Raw genomic sequence first — 21227 nt, 5'->3', positions numbered from 1 at the left:
TTGCTTTCCAAATGTGTTTTTAACAAAAAATTACATTTATTACATGCAATGATGAAAATGAAAGTAAAATATGTAAAAAAAAAAATAAAAAAAAATGTAAAGTCACTTATTGTACTCCAAAATGTCGCACCTGTTCCCTAGTGCACTATGAGCCATAGGGGTTCTGGTTAAAAGTAGTGCACTATGTAGGGAATAGGGTGCCATTTGGTTATTACACAAGACGCACATCGTCAATTATTTGAATACCTGACTAAATTATCTCCAGTAAAAAAAAGGTGTGTGAATCTCGCAATTTTTTAAAATACATTTTCGTACACTATTTGTACATGACATTTAATACAACACATCTAATAATAACCAATTATGGCAGATTAGAACACATTTTATACACATTATTTACAGTACAGTACAGTACAGTACAAGAGGCCTTTGTAAAGGAGGTCACTGTGCTAGTCTAGCAGTACCACTTCCTCCCTCGTCGCCTCACAGCCAGACTGGAACCCAGGACATCCGGTTGTTGGGGACTCGACAGAGGCTAATGTCTCGCCCGTGACTGCCCTCCTTGACAACGTTTTAACCAACTACGCTGTCGAAAGGCTAGGGATTCAATAGTGTGGTAGAGACCTTTCAAACTGGGGAGTGAGGTTATGAATCTGACTCGAATCTGACTTAGAGGAGTTGCCAACAACCGGTGTATCCTGTTTTCAGGGATATACTATTTTGCTGAAAACCGGATGTGAAAACCGGAACTCTCCTCAGGCATGTTTTTACACCTGCTACATTAGGTTACATTGCGATTGACAGCTCCTGGAGTGATGGTTGGTGGCTGTCTTTCTGAATTTCATCCTGGAACACATAAGAAGAAGAAAATAACATTATTTATAGTTAAATCAAGAATATTGACCTATTACTACAGATGTAGGATCTTAATTTGATGACCCTGTTGTGTATTTGAGGTTTAAATAGGCTTCTAAAAGTTTGTAATTTCCACTTAGAATTTTCAGACTTGATTTTGGCTAGGAAAATGTCCATTAATTATAAGACAAATACAAATGCACATTTCTTGTTGCGGCAGAATAATTTTCCTGCTGGCTCAAGTTAAGATCCTACATCAGTAGAGCTACAGTAGTGATGGTGACTGTTAGAGGGCAACTAAATGAAGCCCTGGACCAGAGCTAGACTTGCATCTACTTATTAAACTGGCAGACTTACCATAGGAAGTACTAAGGTTGTCAAAGGTGTGGTGGTTACGCTTGCCAGGAAGTTGGAGTTCAGGTATCCCTCTCCAAAATAAACATCTTCATCTTCGTCATTGTCCACCCCGACGCTGAAGGCCTCTCGTATCTTCTCAGGGATCAGACAGTCCAGCAGAACCACCAGGATTCCGATGACCAGACACAGGACACCTGAAAAATAACATGGATGCCTTTTTAACAAAATGTCCTTTAATGTTGTCATTAGTGTGGATAACTTGGCTCTTTCTCAACAAATCTTTCCTTGTTTCCTAGAGTCCTTTCTGCTAACCTCCTAACCTCTTGAGATGGAGGCTAGGAGAGAGGTCACAAAGGAATTGAGAAAAGTTTAAATTGAGGAAAGAGCCTTCAGCTCTGGTAAACCTTTCCTTACCTGTGGCCAGTGCCAGCCAGAAAGAACTGCTGTACTCTGTCTGGAAGGCCCCAGAGGTGCCTATGGTGAACAGACAGGTAGGCAGGTTCATGATGGTGGAGAAGGAGGCCATGGAGAAGAAGATGAAGGCGGCAGTGGCCACCATCATGTAGCCAGCGTACAGGATGACAGGCATGGAGAAGAGCACGTTGGCTACCATCCAGCAGCAGAACGCTGTCCTGGGGAGGGGGAAACGACACTTGTTTTACATTTGACAGTGTATGTACAGTCAGAGGGTTTTCAATGGTTCTGGATGCCGCTTCAGTAACCCCTACGTCTTACCCTACCCTCACCCCCTCAAAACATTAACCCTGAACACCTAACTTAAACCTTACCCTACCCTCACCCCCCCAAAACATTAACCCTGAACACCTAACTTAAACCTTACCCTACCCTTACCCTAGACAAACTTAAATCCATTTTACCTCATTTCTACCAACATGTCATATGTGCAACCAGAGGGAAAAAAACTCTAGACCACCTTTACTTCCACACACAGAGAACATACAAAGCTCTTGCTCATCCTCCTTTTGGCAAACCTGACTATAATTATATCCTCCTGACTCCTGCTTACAAGCAAAAACTAAAGCAGGAAGTACCAGTGACTTGCTCAATATGGAAATGGTCAGATGACGCAGATACTACACTACAAGACTGTTTTGCAGCACAGACTGGAATATGTTCCGGGATTCATCCAATGGCATTGAGGAGTACACCACATCAGTCACTGGCTTCATCAATAAGTGCATCGATGATGTCATCCTAACAATGACCGTACGTACATATCCCAACCAGAAGCCATGGATTACAGGTAACATCCGCACTGAGCTAAAGGCTAGATCTGTCATTTTCAAGGAGCGGGACACTAATCTGGATGTTTATAAGAACTCCTGCTATTCCCTCAGACCATCAAACAGGCAAAGTGTCAATACAGGACTAAGATTGAATCCTACTACACCGGCTCTGACGCTCATTGGATGTGTCAGGGCTTGCGAACTATTACGGACTACAAAGGGAAACCTAGCCACGAGCTGCTCAGTGACGCAGCCTACCAGACGGGCTGAATGTCTTTCATGCTCGCTTCAAGGCAAGCTACACTGAAGCATGCTTGAGAGAGCCAGCTCTTTCAGAAGACTGATCGCGCTCTCCGTAGCCGATGTGAGAAAGACCTTTAAACAAGTCAAAATTCACAAGGCTGCGGGGCCAGATGGATTACCAGGATGTGTACTCAGAGTATGCGCGGACTAACTGGCAAGTGTCTTCACTGACATTTTCAACCTCTCCCTGACTGAGTCTGTAATACCTACATGTTTCAAGCAGACCACCATAGTCCCTGTGCCCAAGAAAGTGAAGGTAACCTTCCTAAATGACTACCGCCCCGTAACACTCACGTCTGTAGCCATGAAGTGCTTTGAAAGGCTGGTCATGGCTCACATCCACACCATCATCCCGGAAACCCTAGACCCACTCCAATTCGCATACTGCCACAACAGATCCACAGATGATGCAATCTCTATTGCACTCCACACTGTCCTTTCCCACCTGGACAAAAGGAACACCTACGTGAGAATGCTGTTTATTGACTACAGCTCAGCGTTCAACACCATAGTGCCCTCAAAGCTCATCACTAAGCTATGGACCCTGGGGCTAAACACCTCCCTCTGCAACTAGATCCTGGACTTCCTGATGGGCCACCCCCAGGTGGTAAAGGTAGGCACATCTGCCACGCTGATCCTCAAAACGGGGCACTTCATGGATGCATGCTTAGTCCCCTCCTTTAATCCCTGTTCACCCATGACTGCGTGGCCAAGCACGACTCCAACACCATCATTAAGTTTGCTGACGACACAACAGGCCTGATCACCGACAATGATGAGCAGGACAACAACCTCTCCCCCAATGTGAGCAAGACAAAGGAGCTGATTGTGGACTACAGGCAAAAGGAGGGCCGAACACGTCCCCATTCACGTCGACGGGGCTGTAGTGGAGCGGGTCGAGAGTTTTAAGTTCCTTGGTGTCCACATCACCAACAAACTATCATTGTCCAAACACACCAAGACAGTTGTGAAGAGGGCCCGACAATGCCTTTTCCCCTCAGGAGACTGAAAAAATTTGGCACAGGTCCCCAGATCCTCAAAAATATCCACAGCTGCACCATCGAGAGCATCCTGACAGGTTGCATCACCGCCTGGTATGGCAACTGCTCGGCATCTGACCATAAGGTGCTACAGAGGGTAGTGCGAACGGCCCCAGTACATCACTGGGGCCAAGCTCCCTGCCATCCAGGACCTATATACTAGGCAGTGTCAGAGGAAGACGCAACAAATTGTCAAAGACCAGTCACACAAGTCATAGATGGTTCTCTCTGCTACCGCACGGAAAGCGGTAGCGGAGCACCAAGTCTAGGTCCAAAAGGCTCCTTAACAGCTTGTACCCCCAGCCATAAGACCTCAGGTAGAATATGTAGGCATTTTAGTATATATTAATAAAAATAAACCTAACCTGTACCCTCGCACATTGACTCGGTCCCGGTACCCCCTGTATTTTGCCTCGTTATTGTTATTTTATTGTGTTATTCTTTTTTTGTATTTTTTACTTTAGTTTATTTAGTAAATATTTCCTTAACCAACAATTCAGTTTTAAGAAAATAGAGTTAATAAGGGCTTGTAAATGAACATTTCACTGTTGTCACGAATATTACCGAAGGTGACTCTCCTTCTTGTTCGGGTGGCGCTCGGCGGTCGTCGTCACCGGTCTACTAGCTATCGCCGAAATTTAAGTTTGTTCAGCCCGCTTCTGTTTCGTGCGGGCTTGTTCATCTGTTTTGTGTTTGAGTGTATTTTGTTTGCATTTTGGGTTTCGCGCTGTCCGTTCATATTTCTGTTTATTTGTTTTCCCACTTTTGTTCATGTTATTTTTCCTGGACATTAAAGCGTGTTTTTTCCCACATCCTTTTGCTCTCTGCGCCTGACTCTACACCTCTTCACTCATTGCACATTACAACTGTGAAATATCCACTACAGGTATGTACGTACACCTGTTGTATTCGGTGCATGCGACAAATCACATTTGATTTAATTTGACTTGATGCTTAATATGAACCTTCATATCTGGTGGTGAAATATCCACTACAGGTGTTTAGATCTAGTCAGCTTACCAGAGAGTGGCCGAGGCGTAGCGCCCAGAGTATCTGTACTGGTAGATGAGACCACAGGGGTTGTTGAGGGTAAACTTCTCAGCGATATAGAGGATGGGGTTAGGTAGACCTCTCTCTAGGGCATCCTCGTACTCCTCATCGATAGTGTCTCGCCACTCAAACATCTCGTTGTAGTTGATGGTCTCGTTCAGTTGATTCACAGGATTCCCTGGAAGGATACAGACCATAGAGGACAATGGGCTGTTATAATCCATGCACTTATAACACACATGACAAGTTATGTGTCACAATCCCAGACCTAGAGCTACAGCACTGGTAACCTGGTGGGAGGCAACCTGTCTGTCACTGGTAACAAAAAAATAACAAAAAAAGCAAGCTATTCTATCTAGTCTATCTTTTCCTGCATGGGACTCCAAGAGCTAAGGAGCGTTATCTAAGGAGAGGCCAGCGGAGCACAGGTGCTTGGGTATTACGCAAGAGACAGAGGCTATCAGTTAGAAGCTTATTAAACATAGGCCATCATTCATTAGCCAAATATAAGACTAAACCTGCATTGAATGTATTACCTGAAAGAAATTGGCTAGGACATCTATATATAGGACTATGTATATCAATCTAGAACAGGATGATCTATTTTGGATACAATTTGAATGGAATTGATGGAGAGAGAGAGAAAGACCACTCGCTTGTGTACTGATTTAAAGCAACAATATATGAGTGTTTTAAAACTTTGCAGCTGGAATTTAAAACAAAATAATCCTTACAATTTAAAAAAAAAAACAAGGTGACCCCATGAAATCCAGATGGAGATGTGTCAATTAGACAGCGCATTAGCTCTTTTTATATTACTGTAGCATAGCCTATGCTGCAGGAAATGTGGGTCCACCTGTCACAGTAAATAATAAAAGTCACCATGATGAGATGATAGGTCCACATACTGAGATGTCGGTTTCCACCCTGAGCGTTGATCATGCAGTGACCAGAGAGAATCCAGATTTAGACATCCACACATATATCATTTTAACAGTTTCCATTTGCACGTCATGTTCATATAAATAATGTATTATAAAATGTTATTATAATTTACCAGTTTCTCGTTGTTATTTATCCCGGGAAAAGGGAGTGGTTTTGGCTCCATTCAACACTAGCGTATATATTACGTCTCCTTTGGTTCACTAGTTTTCAAGTGACAGTTCATCTCAAGAAGACTCGAGGCTTTAATCGCTGCCAAAGGTGCTTCAACAAAGTACTGAGTAAAGGGTCTGAATACTTATGGAAATGTGATATTTCAGATAATTTTTCTTTATATATTTGCAAAAATTTAAAAAAAAAATGAGTAGATTGATGGTTATTCTGCATTGGCGGCACAGCATTTACGGGGGCATTCATACTTGCTGAGCAGAGCAGAGCTGTTGCGAAGGAAGTAGTCAAAGAAGTGAGTGTATTTATACAGGAAGTACCCCCCCCCACCTACCAACCAATCATGTTAATGCGGAGCTATACGTAGTCCGCACGGCGATGCGGAGGCCCTATAAATTTGTCATATTTATTTGAAAGTACATTTAGGGTCAGTTTAGCTTCCCCTATTGGAATCACCGCCTAGTGTCTACGGGGCTCACCTCTTAAAGTAATGTTGATGCCGTACAGTCCAACATGCAGGCCCACCTCAGCGTTCACCTCCTCACTGCTGAAGGACTTGTAGGTAGCGTTGGTGGTGGTTCGGGCCTCAGCCCAGTCACTGGTGAAATTCAGTGCTGAGATTGAGATTAAGATTGAGATTAAGATTGAGATTAAGATTGAGATTGAGATTAAGATTGAGATTGAGATTAAGATTGAGATTGGGTGTCATCCTAAAAACAACAACAATACTATGAACTACTTTATAGCAGTAGATGATCATTTCTTTTGATGTGAGTTTACTGTGAAATAATTGACACCCTCTCGACCAATCAGAATCGAGTAGCCTATTCAACACTTCTTTACATTACGTTACATTACAATCCTGTGGTATAAAAATAAATTATAAATATGTAGAGAGTTCAAAAGTCTTGTATAGTGTTGCAAAAGATGATGATGTGAAATTGATAGTAATGTGCAGCTAGGTACAGTACTTACCTACGATTACCACACCTATGAAGAAACTGATGATGATTCTGAACATCCAGAACAGTCTCTAGAAAAGAGGGTTTGAGGACACAAGTCAGGTCACGAAGCATGTACCTACCTTCACTGACTGACAGCTATATAATACATGTTTTATTAATCCATTTGATGTTAATCACATTCCAAGGGGAAATAATCAGTTTAAGTCAATGTGTATCTACATTGAGAAAATTATATTATCTAATCATAGGCTACAGTAGGTATACGGAGTCAGATTTGTGCCAACAGAAATGGAATATGAAGATCAATCGAGTCTGAAGATTCCATTTCTGTTGGCATTAATATTTTTTATTATTTATTATTTGACCTTTATTTAACCAGGTAGGCCAGTTGAGAACACCTTTATTTAACCAGGTAGGCAAGTTGAGAACACCTTTATTTAACCAGGTAGGCCAGTTGAGAACACCTTTATTTAACCAGGTAGGCCAGTTGAGAACACCTTTATTTAACCAGGTAGGCTAGTTGAGAACACCTTTATTTAACCAGGTAGGCCAGTTGAGAACACCTTTATTTAACCAGGTAGGCTGGTTGAGAACACCTTTATTTAACCAGGTAGGCCAGTTGAGAACACCTTTATTTAACCAGGTAGGCTAGTTGAGAACACCTTTATTTAACCAGGTAGGCTAGTTGAGAACACCTTTATTTAACCAGGTAGGCCAGTTGAGAACACCTTTATTTAACCAGGTAGGCCAGTTGAGAACACCTTTATTTAACCAGGTAGGCTAGTTGAGAACACCTTTATTTAACCAGGTAGGCTAGTTGAGAACACCTTTATTTAACCAGGTAGGCTAGTTGAGAACACCTTTATTTAACCAGGTAGGCCAGTTGAGAACACCTTTATTTAACCAGGTAGGCCAGTTGAGAACAAGTTCTCATTTACAATTGCGACCTGGCCAAGATAAAGCAAAGCAGTTCGACAGATTCAACAACACAGAGTTACACATGGAGTAAAACAAACATACAGTCAATAATACAGTAGAAACAAGTCTATATACGATGTGAGCAAATGAGGTGAGATAAGGGAGGTAAAGGCAAAAAAAAAAGGCCATGGTGGCAAAGTAAATACAATATAGCAAGTAAAACACTGGAATGGTAGATTTGCAGTGGAAGAATGTGCAAAGTAGAAATAAAAATAATGGGGTGCAAAGGAGCAAAATAAATAAAATAAATTCAGTAGGGAAAGAGGTAGTTGTTTGGGATAAATTATAGGTGGGCTATGTTACGCCATAGGAAGGTTGCACCAGTTGGTTCTACTCACCGACTTGCCTCTGATACCTGGCAGAATAAGAAGGAAGCTGACCGTGAGGACCAGGAAGACCAGGATAATGGTGAGGAGGTGTGTGCTGAAGATAAAGGAGGTTCTTGGTAGGGGGTAGAATGGGTAAATGTCATCGTAGAAGGTCATCTTTCCTCAGGATCTCCGTGGGCTGAGAGCAGACAGCGTTGACCAGAAGAGACAGTGTTAGTGTGTTAAGAGCGTCCCACTTACTGGCTAAAGATCCAGAGATAGGCGATACATTGAGCCATCAGTTCATTACTATATAGTAGGGGATAAAGTAGGGGAATTGGAATGCCCCCCCCCACAAAAAAAATTACTTAATAAAAAAATAACTTACAGATGCACTCCAGGGGCCAGTTGCACCAGTTGGGGGTAAAATAAAGTTGGTTTAAAATGCTAGGTCGGGCATAGATACGTCCTACTTTGGGATCAGAATTTAAACTTGTTGCACCAACCAAAAATAAGACTAGTCGTAGCTAAATCCGGCGTAAACAATATGCGTTCATGAGATTTGATGGTTGCTAGGCGTGGGGATTCGTCATGATAAATCAATCAATGTCAGATTTTTGTTTCCGGAATCTCCATTTGGACATTTGGTTACAATTAGGCTGGGAAAATGTTAGTCAAACTGAGATGAGTGTTTATGATGATAATCTTTGGTCTAGTTTGCTCGTCTAATGGTGTTATCAGAACATTTTGCTAGCATGTTAGCATTTCGCTAACATGTTAGCATTTCGCTAACATTTCGCTAGCATGTTAGCATTTCGCTAACATTTTGCTAGCATGTTAGCATTTCGCTAACATTTCGCTAGCATGTTAGCATTTCGCTAACATGTTAGCATTTCGCTAACATTTTGCTAGCACGAAAGCCTAGATTAACAGGTGGGTTATTTTGCTCTTCACTAGGCTATATTATCCTGACTAAAAAAGCCCTTGACTTGTCTGATAATTAATCAATGTGATTTTCTTTCACTAACTTTCCTTCTGTGTATTTGTTTACTTGATATCTAATCAGACACATTTAGCATGCTTTAATGTAGCATAAATCAATTGTATTATTTAGCTGTCGACTCGTGCATAGCCATCTCGAAAAGACCTTGGAGGTTGTGACATATGAACACAAGACTCACATCATTCTAAAAAAAAATATATTGCTATTATTTTCTCTGTATATCATGAAATAAGATTGTCCCAATGTAAAATCCTATGCCTACTCCATACGTAGCTCATAGAAGGGAATACGACCAGCTGGTGCAACAGGTACACGTTTTAGGTCCTGCATAGAGCACATTTTACATCGGATTTAGAGTTACGACCCACTTAGGACCAACTGGTCCAACAGGCCCTGGGATCTTAAGCACAACAAACAAATTGAATTTGAAACATATCACACGAATATGATGACGTGGTACACAATTTGATGACCTAGTACACAAAAAAACATCCTGAAGGGGCCCAGGGCTGGGTCTTTTTTACAAAAACGTCTGTAGAGTCCAAATGGTTTGAGCTACAAACTATTAAAAGCTATCTATGAAAAGCTGAGACTCTCATGGGCACTCGCAAGCTACATAAGAGTTGTTAGAAGGTAAGGGGTTCTTCTACATAGACAATAGGAAACCCCAGGTCATAGTGTCTATAATACTGTAGGAGGTGCTTCTACATAGAAGATCATAGGAAATCCCAGGTCATAGTGTCTATAATACTGTAAGGGGTTCTTCTACATAGACAATAGGAAATCCCAGGTCATAGTGTCTATAATACTGTAAGGGGTTCTTCTACATAGAAGATCATAGGAAATCCCAGGTCATAGTGTCTATAATACTGTAAGGGGTTCTTCTACATAGACTATAGGAAATCCCAGGTCATAGTGTCTATAATACTGTAAGGGGTTCTTCTACATAGACCATAGGAAATCCCAGGTCATAGTGTCTATAATACTGTAAGGGGTTCTTCTACATAGAAGACCATAGGAAATCCCAGGACATAGTGTCTATAATACTGTAAGGGGTTCTTCTACATAGAAGACCATAGGAAATCCCAGGACATAGTGTCTATAATACTGTAAGAGGTTCTTCCACATAGAAGATCATAGGAAATCCCAGGACATAGTGTCTATAATACTGTAAGAGGTTCTTCCACATAGAAGATCATAGGAAATCCCAGGTCATAGTGCCTATAATACTGTAAGGGGTTCTTCTACATAGACCATAGCAAATCCCAGGTCATAGTGTCTATAATACTGTAAGGGGTTCTTCTACATAGATCATAGGAAATCCCAGGACATAGTGTCTATAATACTGTAATTAGCTCACAGTTGCCATCACAAACTACAAACAGTTGTCACTGACTAGTTGGGATATTCATTTCCCACTGAGCAAACCATTTCTGTATTTACAGGATTCATATAAATTATTTTTTATCTGGTTTTTGCTTTGGTTGACCTTTAATTGTTTTGTAGACATTTGCCAATTAAACTCATGAATGCAACAGTTTATGTCCAGTAGTTTTGTGTTCTACTTGTAGTCCTGGTTGTCCTTTTTAAAGTAAATGGTAAAACACCTCATTGTGAGGCTCAATATAAAGGCTGGACATGAAGATAAATGAAAAGCTGTTTTTTTTTGTGGTCTCAGGATGTATACTATATATTATATCACTTAAAGAAAGTATTTTATTTCTGAATCAAGACAATATCATTTTTACTTGATACATACTCTCATTTGGTACGCCAATTTTTTTTTTTTTTGGGGGGTTTCATACAAAGTGCTTTAAGAAACCACTCTGTTGTGACTAAGAGCACATTCAAACTAAACAGAGTACGGGTACAGTAAGTGGATACTCTTGCACTCAAGTTTACCCTCTCTGGCAAACTATCACCGACCAAAGACCCATCTCAAATTAGACCATGCAGGTTTGTAAGCAACAAACACATAACAAACAAAACACACAAACAAAACAAATCTAACTCCATCTACCTCTGAACCACCACTATTTTCATGTCATGCATAATAAGTATGCTTAAAATAATATTAAATAAATAAATAAAGATAATGCTCACCTGAAAGTGCAAAAAAAGTAGACCAGCAGGTCAAGACAGGGAAAGATGGAAAAACGAATGTAGTAGCACACAAAGGAGAGAGACTTATTTTATACCGGGCACTTCTTTTGTGTATCTTTAGGCTTGCATTGATTGGTATTTTTTTTGGAAACAGAGGTGTGTGAACCGGTGACGACCATTCCTACAAGGAAACGCATGTGTCAGTATATTATGAGAACTTAGGTCTTAGACACACTGTTGGCTGTTCTTCCAGAGCACCTTTTCGCTCACCTGGATGTTTCGTAACTCCGGCTCTTCAGTACGCATGACATTTCATTCTCAAAATTGGGTAAGTTTTCCAGTTTAAAAAAAAAATGTAATTAACATTACATGTCTAAAATCTTTCTTTAGTGTTGTTTCTTCCATACAATGTACAACTACTCTATACGTGTCAGACACAATTTAATTATAGTAGTAATTATAGCACTGCTAATCACATAGCTTTTACGCATTACGAAACGTATTTGGCTATGTCGCAATTATGCACATCCCCTATATCGCATTTATTGAAACAATTTTCCCCGGTGGGTTCCTACCTTGCACTTTCCACACCAGTAGGCTGCACCTCGACAACTCTTGACCGTCTTGGAGTGGGTCTCTACGTGCTGAGGTGAATCTCTCGCATCAATGGATTTGCGTAAACAGATGTGGACAGTGCTAGCAGTGCTTTCTCTTATCGTTCAATGTAAGTAGCCTGGTAACCAGTTACTTATTTCGGGTTATTTATGTACTACTAGTAAAACCCACGGAATCTGCATAAGCTTTGATAACTATTATACAAGTCCGGCATTTTGAGTATCACTCTGAAAGGACCGTGAAATTCTATACATTTACCTGTGCAGATTCTCAGGCCAAAGTCCCCTGGGAAGTCCAACGATATGACGGCTGGTATAACAACTTAGCCTATCACAGTCGAGGTGCTGTTGGTAAGTTTATCACAACATCTTAACCACTAACTTACAATATTAAATATTGTAAATATTCATATATAAAGATATAGAATTGTTGCTTTATGACGAGGAACTCCTCTGTGCGCGTGCAGGTTCCCCCTTGGTCCGCCTCCTGCCCGCGCGCTACTCTGACGGGGTCCTCCAGCCGCTCCAGGAGCCACAGCTCCCCAACCCGCGCAGGGTCAGCGATGTGACGGCCAGAGGCCCCTCGGGCCTACCCTCTGCACATAACCAGACTGTACTCTCTGTATTCTTCGGTAAATTGACACTGGGAACATCAATCTGAATGTTTATGATTCATTTCCGACTCATTCAGGAGATATTGTTTCAGGTCTATGTTGTGAAATGAAATGCTTGGAGGTTGTTCATCGTCACAAAATGAGTGACCAGTAAACACCTGGCAACGTCGTCAAAAAGGATTGGAAAGGTTTTAGCATAGATTGACAGTAGCAGCGACCTGCCAAATGACACTATTTCTCCTCTGTCTGTTCAGGGTACCACGTTGTATTTGAGATCCAGGACTCCCGTCCTCCCGGCTGTCCTCCGGAATTTATGCACATCCCTGTCCCAAAGGGAGACCCAGTCTTTGACCCCAACCGTACCGGCCGGGTCCTACTGCCATTCCAGAGGGGGCCCTGGGAAAAACACTCCAGCCAGAGCCCCAATAACCCCCGCACTCAGGTAATAACTCTCACACACAGGTAATAACCCCCGCACTCAGGTAATAACTCTCCCACACAGGTAATAAACCTCGCACACAGGTAATAACCCACACACACAGGTAATAACCCTCACACACAGGTAATAACCTTCACACACAGGTAATAACCCTCGCGCACAGGTAATAACCCCTGCACACAGGTAATAACTCTTTCACACAGGTAATAACGACCACACACAGGTAATAACCCCCACACACAGGTAATAACGACCACACACAGGTAATAACCCCCACACACAGGTAATAACCCCCACATACAGGTAATAACCCCCTCACACAGGTACTTTAACAGACGCTTAGTGAGTGCATACAGTCTTAGTATGTGTCTGTCATCCCTGTGGGAGTTGAACCCATGACCTTGGCGTTGCTAATGCCACGCTCTTAGTAACTGAGCGCCACAGTTAATATAACGATATACAGTATAGAAGCCCTTAGCAGACACTATTATCCAAAGCGACTTACAGTAGAATGAGCGTGTACATATTTCAGAATGAGTATGTGATCCCTGAGGGAGTTGAACCCACGACCTTGGTGTTGCTAGTGCCACGCCCTTTATCAAGTGAGCCAGACCGGAGCATAATGAGCGTCAGGTCAGACCAGCCGGTCAGTCTGTTGGACATGGTGGTTTATAAGACTGCCCATCAGATAAACCCATAGCCGAGAAGCCTGCAGCTCACTGTCCCAAGTGTTTTACCCCAAATAAAAAACTATATTATGTTCTATCTGTAGATGTGCTATGTCATGTCATGTTATGACATGTTATGTCATGTTATATCAGGTCATGTTATGTCATGTTATGTTATGTCATGTCATGTTATGTCCTGTTATATCAGGTCATGTTATGTCATGTTATGTCATGTTATATCAGGTCATGTCATGTCATGTTATGTCATGTTATATCAGGTCATGTTATGTCATGTTATGTTATGTTATGTCATGTTATATCAGGTCATGTTATGGCATGTCCTGCTATGTTGTGTAATGTTATGTCATGTTATGTCATGTTATGTCATGTTATGTTGTGTCATGTCATATCAGGTCATGTTATGTCATGTTATGTTATGTTATGTCATGTTATATCAGGTCATGTTATGGCATGTCCTGCTATGTTGTGTAATGTTATGTCATGTTATGTCATGTTATGTTATGTCATGTTATGTCATGTTATGTCATGTTATGTCATGTTATGTCATGTTATGTCATGTCATGTTATGTTATGTCATGTTATATCAGGTCATGTTATGGCATGTCCTGTTATGTTGTGTCATGTCATGTCATGTTATATCAGGTCTTGTTATGTCATGTTATGTTATGTTATGTCATGTCATGTTATATCAGGTCATGTTATGTTATGTCATGTTATGTCATGTCATGTTATGTCAGGTCATGTTATGTTATGTCATGTTATGTCATGTCATGTTATGTTACATTTCACTGCACCTATCTGGGGTATGTGACAATAAAACATTATTTTCTGTCTTTAAAAAAAAAGGCGATGTTACGTTATGTCATGTCACGTTATGTCATGCTATGTACTGTAGGTGAACCTGGTGACAGCGTGGCTGGACGGCAGCTCTATCTACGGCCCGTCTAGTTCCTGGTCTGACGCCCTGAGGAGTTTCTCTGGAGGTCTCCTAGCCTCCGGGGAGCAGTGGGACATGCCCAAGAGGAGGGGGGGCAGTAACCTCATGTGGAGCGCTGCTGATCCCTCCACTGGTCAACATGGACCTGAGGGACTCTATGGTAGGCTGGTGAGAGTCAGGCTTCTTCTTCTTCTTTTCTTCATTGTCTTCTTCTTCTTCTTCTTCTTCTTCTTCTTCTTCTTCTTCTTTTTCTTCTTCTTTTTCTTCTTCTTCTTTTTCTTCTTCTTCATCTGCTTCTTCTTCTTCCAGTTTAGAGATCTACAATAGCTGCCCTGGTGACTCCTGCACCACTGTCCGTCTCACATAAGACCACACCTTTGACAAAAATCAGCTATACAAAACATTGGAATTGAAAAAGCTGTGCATTATTCTCTGAGGATTTAGTGGTGAATGACAACGGACTTACAAAATAAAGCTTGATAATGCCAGCCTGGTCTGGCTAGACACCTCACTAATGCCCGAAGAATGAAAACAATGAAACACCACAAATATCTGCATGTATTTCGTAATGGATATAAAGATTTCAGCACGAGGATATAGACATTAGCACCTTTAGAGAATATTTGAAATTGTAATCTTTTTATTTAACCAGGCAAGTCAGTTAAGAACAAATTCTTATTTTTTATAACGGCCTACCAGGGAACAGTGGGGTTAAACTGCCTTGTTCAGAACTGTAAAGAAATACTGAAAATACTTTAGTTTCAGGACAGTTATCACTGCTTATTAACACAAATACCAGGATAAGGGTTACTTCATTTCCCTTCAGTCAATTGACTGATTGTCTGTTTATTGTATTTATTTATTTCATATCACCTTTATTTAACCAGGTAGTTGAGAACACCTTTATTTAACCAGGTAGTTGAGAACAAGTTTTCATTTACAACTGCGACCTGGCCAAGATAAAGCAAAGCAGTTCGACACATACAACGACACAGAGTTACACATGGAGTAAAACAAACATACAGTCAATAATACAGTAGAAAAGTCTATATACGATGTGAGCAAATGAGGTGAGATAAGGGAGGTAAGGCAATAAATAGGCCATGGTGGCAAAGTAAATACAATTTAGCAATTAAACACTGGAGTGATAGATGTGCAGAAGATGAATGTACAAGTAGACATACTGGGGATTAACCCCCTGCCATACAGTCAATATACTGTATTATTATTCATATGTAATATTTGTTCTTCCATCTTCCAGAGTTGGGTAACGGCTGGGGCAACGAGAATGTGTTCACCATGGCCGAGGGGATCGTGTGGTTTCGCTACCACAATTACATCGCCTCCCAGCTGCGTGAGAAACACCCGTCGTGGTCTGACGAAGACCTGTTTCAAAGCGCCAGGAAGGCCGTGGTCGCCACGTTCCAGGTACCAGCAAAAGTCTGCTGTAATCCAACCAACACGCTGTGGTCATTTTATACTGTAATACGGCAGGTCACATGACCAGAAAAGAGAGTCGTTAGTTACATCAATGCCAGGTGGTTGTGGGTTTTTTGGATGAAATGGTATTAGTTGAGAGTTAGGTGTCTGCGTCACCTCTCACCCCCCCGGGGCAACTACCAAGGTTATTATCCTCTGTTTTGACAAGCAATGAAAGTGTATGGTACCCTGACAATACATTCACAGACAAGTAACTCAGGACTTAAATAGACTCTGATTTTTGTTTTTGTCATTTTACAGAATATTGCATTCTATGAATGGCTGCCTGGATTCCTGGGGAAAAGACAATGTCTCCATACCTAGGTAAGTAAGGAAGAGGGAGGGAGAAGGGGGACAGAGAGAGGGAGAGAGAGAGAGGAAGGGGGACAGAGAGAGAGAGGGGGAGGGGGACAGAGAAAGGGAGAGAGGGTGTGTGGGAACAGAGAGAGGGAGATAGAGTTTGTGGGACAGAGAGAGAGAGAGAGAGAGAGAGAGAGAGAGAGAGAGGGGGAACAGAGAGAGGGAGAGACAGAGAGGGAGAGAGAGAGTGATGGGGGAACAGAGAGAGGGAGAGAGAGAGAGAGAGGGACTGCGTGGATGAGAGAGGAGGGAAGAGGAACGACTGAAGCAAGGTCATGCGCTGGTAATCAGTGGTTAGGTGAGTTGTTCTCTGCGTCATCAGAGAAACACACATAGCCAGGTTCTCCACACACACACACACACACACACACACACACACACACACACACACACACACACACACACACACACACACACACACACACACACACACATGCACACACGCACACCTCAGAGCCTGTAGAGGCCAGCCTGTAAAGGCCAGGTGCTCCACAGTCAGCCAGAATACTAAGGTCAGAGGTCACATTATGTTCCTTTGTATTCTGTTAATAAATCATATGGACGTTAGAGGTGTTCCTTTCCCTGTGTTATTATTTCACAACGTTAGACGATCCTTCCTTTACTTGTGGGCATACCTTACCTGGGACAGAAATGCTCTATAGGTCCTCTCTTCTATACTACAGTAGGTCTACAGTATTATTATACGCTGGTGTCATTGTCTGCCTTGTCTCCCGCAGGCTACCAGAAGTTTGTGGATCCAGGGATCTCACCTGAGTTTCAGGCAGCTGCCATACGTTTTGCCTCTACGATGGCGCCCCCTGGTGTCTTCATGAGGTACTGTGGCCTAGCTTCCCGCCGACTGGAGTATAGATTGCGCTCCTCCGATAGATTCAGAATCCACACTAGCCCGATAAAAACCTGCCTGACAGCTGCGTTCACCTTTCAGTTTAACTTCAGATATCAGGGGAACAGAAAGGGGAACTTTCAGGTGATCATTCTGGTTACACCAGCCTATAAAAACACTTTGGGGTTGCAGGTAGCCGGTTAGATTGTTGGACCTGTCTGTAATGGAAAAGGGTTGCTAGATTGAATCCCCGAGTTGACAAGGTTAAAATCTGTTGTTCTGCTCCCCTGAAACAAGGCAGTTTAACCCCACTGTTCCCCGGTAGGCCGTCATTGTAAATAATAATTTGTTCTTTAACTGACTTGCTGTATCTTATCCTGCCATGATTGGGAGTCCCATAGGGTGGCGCACAATTGGCCCAGTCTCTCCCTGGGTAGGACGTCGTTGTAAATAAGAATTTGTTTCTTAACTGACTTGCCTCGTTAAAGGTTAAAATAAAGGTAAAACTCTATATTTCTTGCAGAGTTAATATCTCTAGGCTACAAATATTCTCTTGGGTTTGTGGTGTAGTTTTTGTTCTAAGAAACAACGGGCCCCCCCCTTTAATGCTGCGCTTGTGTCAACATTCATATATTAACAGCTGCTTGCATGTCATTGTGTCATCGTGACTTTTTTCCTACTTCCTGCTCTTGGCCACAGGAACAGAACTTGCCACTTTCAGAAGGTTGTCAACGGCGATGGGAGCACGTCGCCAGCCATTCGCCTGTGTAACAGCTTCTGGAACCGGCAGGTATGTCTGCATGTAGACAGGTAAACCCATTGATCCAATTATGTAAGAAAAACACATCTCTGTCAAATTGTTTTAAAAAACTGTTTTGTTATTTATTGTAGCCTGGTCCCAGATACGTGTTAGTTGTCTGTCCGACTCATACGGCCATTTTGAATTTGATGCACCACTGATCTGGGACCAGGCGGTATCTGCTACCTACTTTATATGTTGTCTATATGTACCGGTGTTGAGACAGTTGTCTGTTGTAGAACCCCAACCTGAAGTCCGGACAGGATATCGACCGTCTGATTATGGGCATGACCTCGCAGATCGCAGAGAGAGAGGACAACGTCATCGTGGAAGACTTAAGAGGTTTACGATTACTTTCAGTTTTAAATGGTCTTTTTAAGGCCTTGTACGTGGCTTTACATGGTCAGAAGTGGAGAGGAGTTGTCTCTGCCTTCATGCTTCAGTACTGTATGAAGAAAACATGTGAAGTTTCAGTTGTCATAGCTACAGCTGTTATAGTTGAGTGAATCAAATCAAATCAAATTGTTATTTGTCACATGCGCTGAATACAACAGGTGTAGTAGACCTCACAGTGAAATGCTGAATACAACAGGTGTAGTAGACCTCACAGTGAAATGCTGAATACAACAGGTGTAGTAGACCTCACAGTGAAATGCTGAATATAACAGGTGTAGTAGACCTCACAGTGAAATGCTGAATACAACAGGTGTAGTAGACCTTACAGTGAAATGCTGAATACAACAGGTGTAGTAGACCTCACAGTGAAATGCTGAATACAACAGGTGTAGTAGACCTCACAGTGAAATGCTGAATACAACAGGTGTAGTATACCTTACAGTGAAATGCTGAATACAACAGGTGTAGTAGACCTCACAGTGAAATGCTTACTTACGAAGCCCCTTAACCAACAGTGCCATTTTAAGATTTTTTTATATTTTTTATATAAAATAAAATAAATACAAGTAATAAATATTGATGTATATTGGTGGGCCTTCTCCCCACTAGATTATATGTACGGGCCTCTGCGTTTCTCGCGGTCGGACTTGGTGGCTCTGACGGTGCAGAGAGGCCGAGACTTTGGCCTGCCCAGCTACAACCAGGTCAGAGAGGGGCTGGGCCTGGTCCCTGTAGAGAGGTGGGGAGACATAAACCCTCAGCTCAACACCACCAACCCACAGGTACTATCAGAACTTATTACGCAATGCTCATGAATGTTTTCTGTATGGGTTATTAACGTGTTTACAGTTCGTGCTGTTAATTAGAAGGAGGTTTTATTGGCCAATGATCGTGGTAGTGTATGTGGTTGGTTAACCTACTCATGACTCAGAGGGGATTAAAACTACTGGTCTGAGATCAGCCAGAGCCACAGGGATGGGATTAAACTACTGGTCTGAGATCAGCCAGAGCCACAGGGAGGGGATTAAACTACTGGTCTGAGATCAGCCAGAGCCACAGTGGGGATTAAACTACTGGTCTGAGATCAGCCAGAGCCACAGGGAGGGGATTAAACTACTGGTCTGAGATCAGTCAGAGCCACAGGGAGGGGATTAAACTACTGGTCTGAGATCAGCCAGAGCCACAGTGAGGGGATTAAACTACTGGTCTGAGATCAGCCAGAGCCACAGGGAGGGGATTAAACTACTGGTCTGAGATCAGTCAGAGCCACAGGGAGGGGATTAAACTACTGGTCTGAGATCAGCCAGAGCCACAGGGAGGGGATTAAACTACTGGTCTGAGATCAGTCAGAGCCACAGGGAGGGGATTAAACTACTGGTCTCAGCCAGAGCCACAGGGAGACTGGTCAGATCAGCCAGAGCCACAGGGAGGGGATTAAACTACTGGTCTGAGATCAGTCAGAGCCACAGGGAGGGGATTAAACTACTGGTCTGAGATCAGTCAGAGCCACAGGGAGGGGATTAAACTACTGGTCTTAGATCAGTCAGAGCCACGGGGAGGGGATTAAACTACTGGTCTGAGATCAGTCAGAGCCACAGGGAGGGGATTAAACTAACACACGGACAGAATCAGGATGAACTTCTCCTATTGCTGTGATGCAGTGAATAACCTACCCTCTCTATTCTGTCTCTACCTTACTGGATCTATAGCTATTCAGGGACCTTGCAGACCTGTACCATGGGGACATTTCTAAACTGGAGTTGTTTCCTGGAGGTCTCCTAGAGTCTGTGGACGGTCCTGGTCAGGTCTTCTCCTCTATCATACTGGACCAGTTTAACCGCATCAGGAATGGCGACCGCTTCTGGTTCGAGAACACACAGAACGGGTAGGAACAACGTCTAATACAAACCTCATATGGTAATCGTATGAAACTGTTACCGTGAGTTGAACCTCGACTTCCTGGCTTTCTCGCGTTTCGCTCGGAAGCTTGGATGGATACCTGTGAGAACGTAAGCCACGAATGAAATAAATAATAGCCTGGTGTTGAACTCGACCTTTGAACTGAGGAAACACAAGACTAATGTCTGTTATGATCAGCTTTGATTCACTGTTTTGGGTGACGTTATATCATATAACAGTTCCAGTCGATCTGACAACTCCTTCTGGTTGTTCCTCAAGTCTGTTCACAGCTGAAGAGCTGCAGGCCATTCGCAACACAACCTTTCATGACGTCATTACAGCGGTCACCGGCGCGGAGGCTGAGGACATACAGAGAAGAGTCTTCTTCTGGAAGGATGGTAAAGATCATGTCCACTTTAAATGTATAATTTTTGTGGTATTGCCAATACAAATAACCAACGAAACCATAGTGTTCCCTGTAGCTCCAAAATGTTGACTGTAGTTGCTGCTGGTACAGTAACAAATCTCCTTGTGTCTGTCTGTCTGTCTGTCTGTCTGTCTGTCTGTCTGTCTGTCTGTCTGTCTGTCTGTCTGTCTGTCTGTCTGTCTGTCTGTCTGTCTGTCTGTCTGTCTGTCTGTCTGTCTGTCTGTCTGTCTGTCTGTCTGTCTGTCTGTCTGTCTGTCTGTGTGGCTGTCTGTGTGTGTGTGTGTCTGTCTGTCTGTCTGTCCCAGGTGACCCTTGTCCCCAGCCCTCTCAGGTCACGACCTCTGAGCTCCACCCCTGCACCAACGCCACCAAGCTCAACTACTTTGACGCCGGGAGTAAAGCTGGCTTCGG

General features: G+C 42.7%; 2 protein-coding genes across 4 annotated transcripts in view; one reads left to right on the top strand and one right to left on the bottom strand.

Annotated features, from left to right (window-relative positions):
• On the bottom strand, positions 1 to 12354 carry LOC112218937 (dual oxidase maturation factor 1). 3 transcript variants are annotated; one of them, XM_042301917.1, is made up of 8 exons: positions 12193 to 12354; positions 8244 to 8412; positions 6938 to 6995; positions 6442 to 6576; positions 4823 to 5030; positions 1627 to 1844; positions 1213 to 1406; positions 1 to 846 (listed from the first exon to the last, which is right to left on the bottom strand). In XM_042301917.1, the coding sequence occupies exons 2-8, from the start codon at positions 8388 to 8390 to the stop codon at positions 787 to 789; spliced, it is 1020 nt and encodes a 339-aa protein (XP_042157851.1). In that variant the 5' UTR covers positions 8391 to 8412; positions 12193 to 12354; the 3' UTR covers positions 1 to 786. The 3 variants fall into 3 exon arrangements, with proteins under 3 accessions (XP_042157851.1, XP_042157850.1, XP_024235949.1); XM_042301916.1 differs by lacking the exon at positions 12193 to 12354 and adding an exon at positions 11895 to 12012; XM_024380181.2 differs by lacking the exon at positions 12193 to 12354 and adding an exon at positions 11320 to 11491.
• The window catches only part of LOC112219061 (dual oxidase 2), a 56169-nt gene continuing 46875 nt past the window's right edge, over positions 11934 to 21227 (top strand). Inside the window, 15 exon segments of the mRNA XM_042301188.1 lie at positions 11934 to 12043; positions 12201 to 12284; positions 12401 to 12565; positions 12802 to 12989; positions 14571 to 14772; positions 15874 to 16040; positions 16353 to 16389; positions 16392 to 16415; positions 17189 to 17285; positions 17995 to 18085; positions 18334 to 18436; positions 19100 to 19272; positions 20200 to 20375; positions 20669 to 20787; positions 21122 to 21227. The exon segment at positions 21122 to 21227 is cut by the window's right edge and continues 35 nt beyond it. Coding sequence (XP_042157122.1) covers positions 11986 to 12043; positions 12201 to 12284; positions 12401 to 12565; positions 12802 to 12989; positions 14571 to 14772; positions 15874 to 16040; positions 16353 to 16389; positions 16392 to 16415; positions 17189 to 17285; positions 17995 to 18085; positions 18334 to 18436; positions 19100 to 19272; positions 20200 to 20375; positions 20669 to 20787; positions 21122 to 21227 — 1790 coding nt within the window. The 5' untranslated portion in view covers positions 11934 to 11985.

The sequence above is a fragment of the Oncorhynchus tshawytscha genome, linkage group LG19 (genome assembly GCF_018296145.1).
Source record: "Oncorhynchus tshawytscha isolate Ot180627B linkage group LG19, Otsh_v2.0, whole genome shotgun sequence".
NCBI classification, from domain to species: Eukaryota; Metazoa; Chordata; class Actinopteri; order Salmoniformes; family Salmonidae; genus Oncorhynchus; species Oncorhynchus tshawytscha.
The sequence above is the reverse complement of the archived record's forward strand: the minus strand, read 5'-3'. Positions and strand labels throughout refer to the sequence as shown.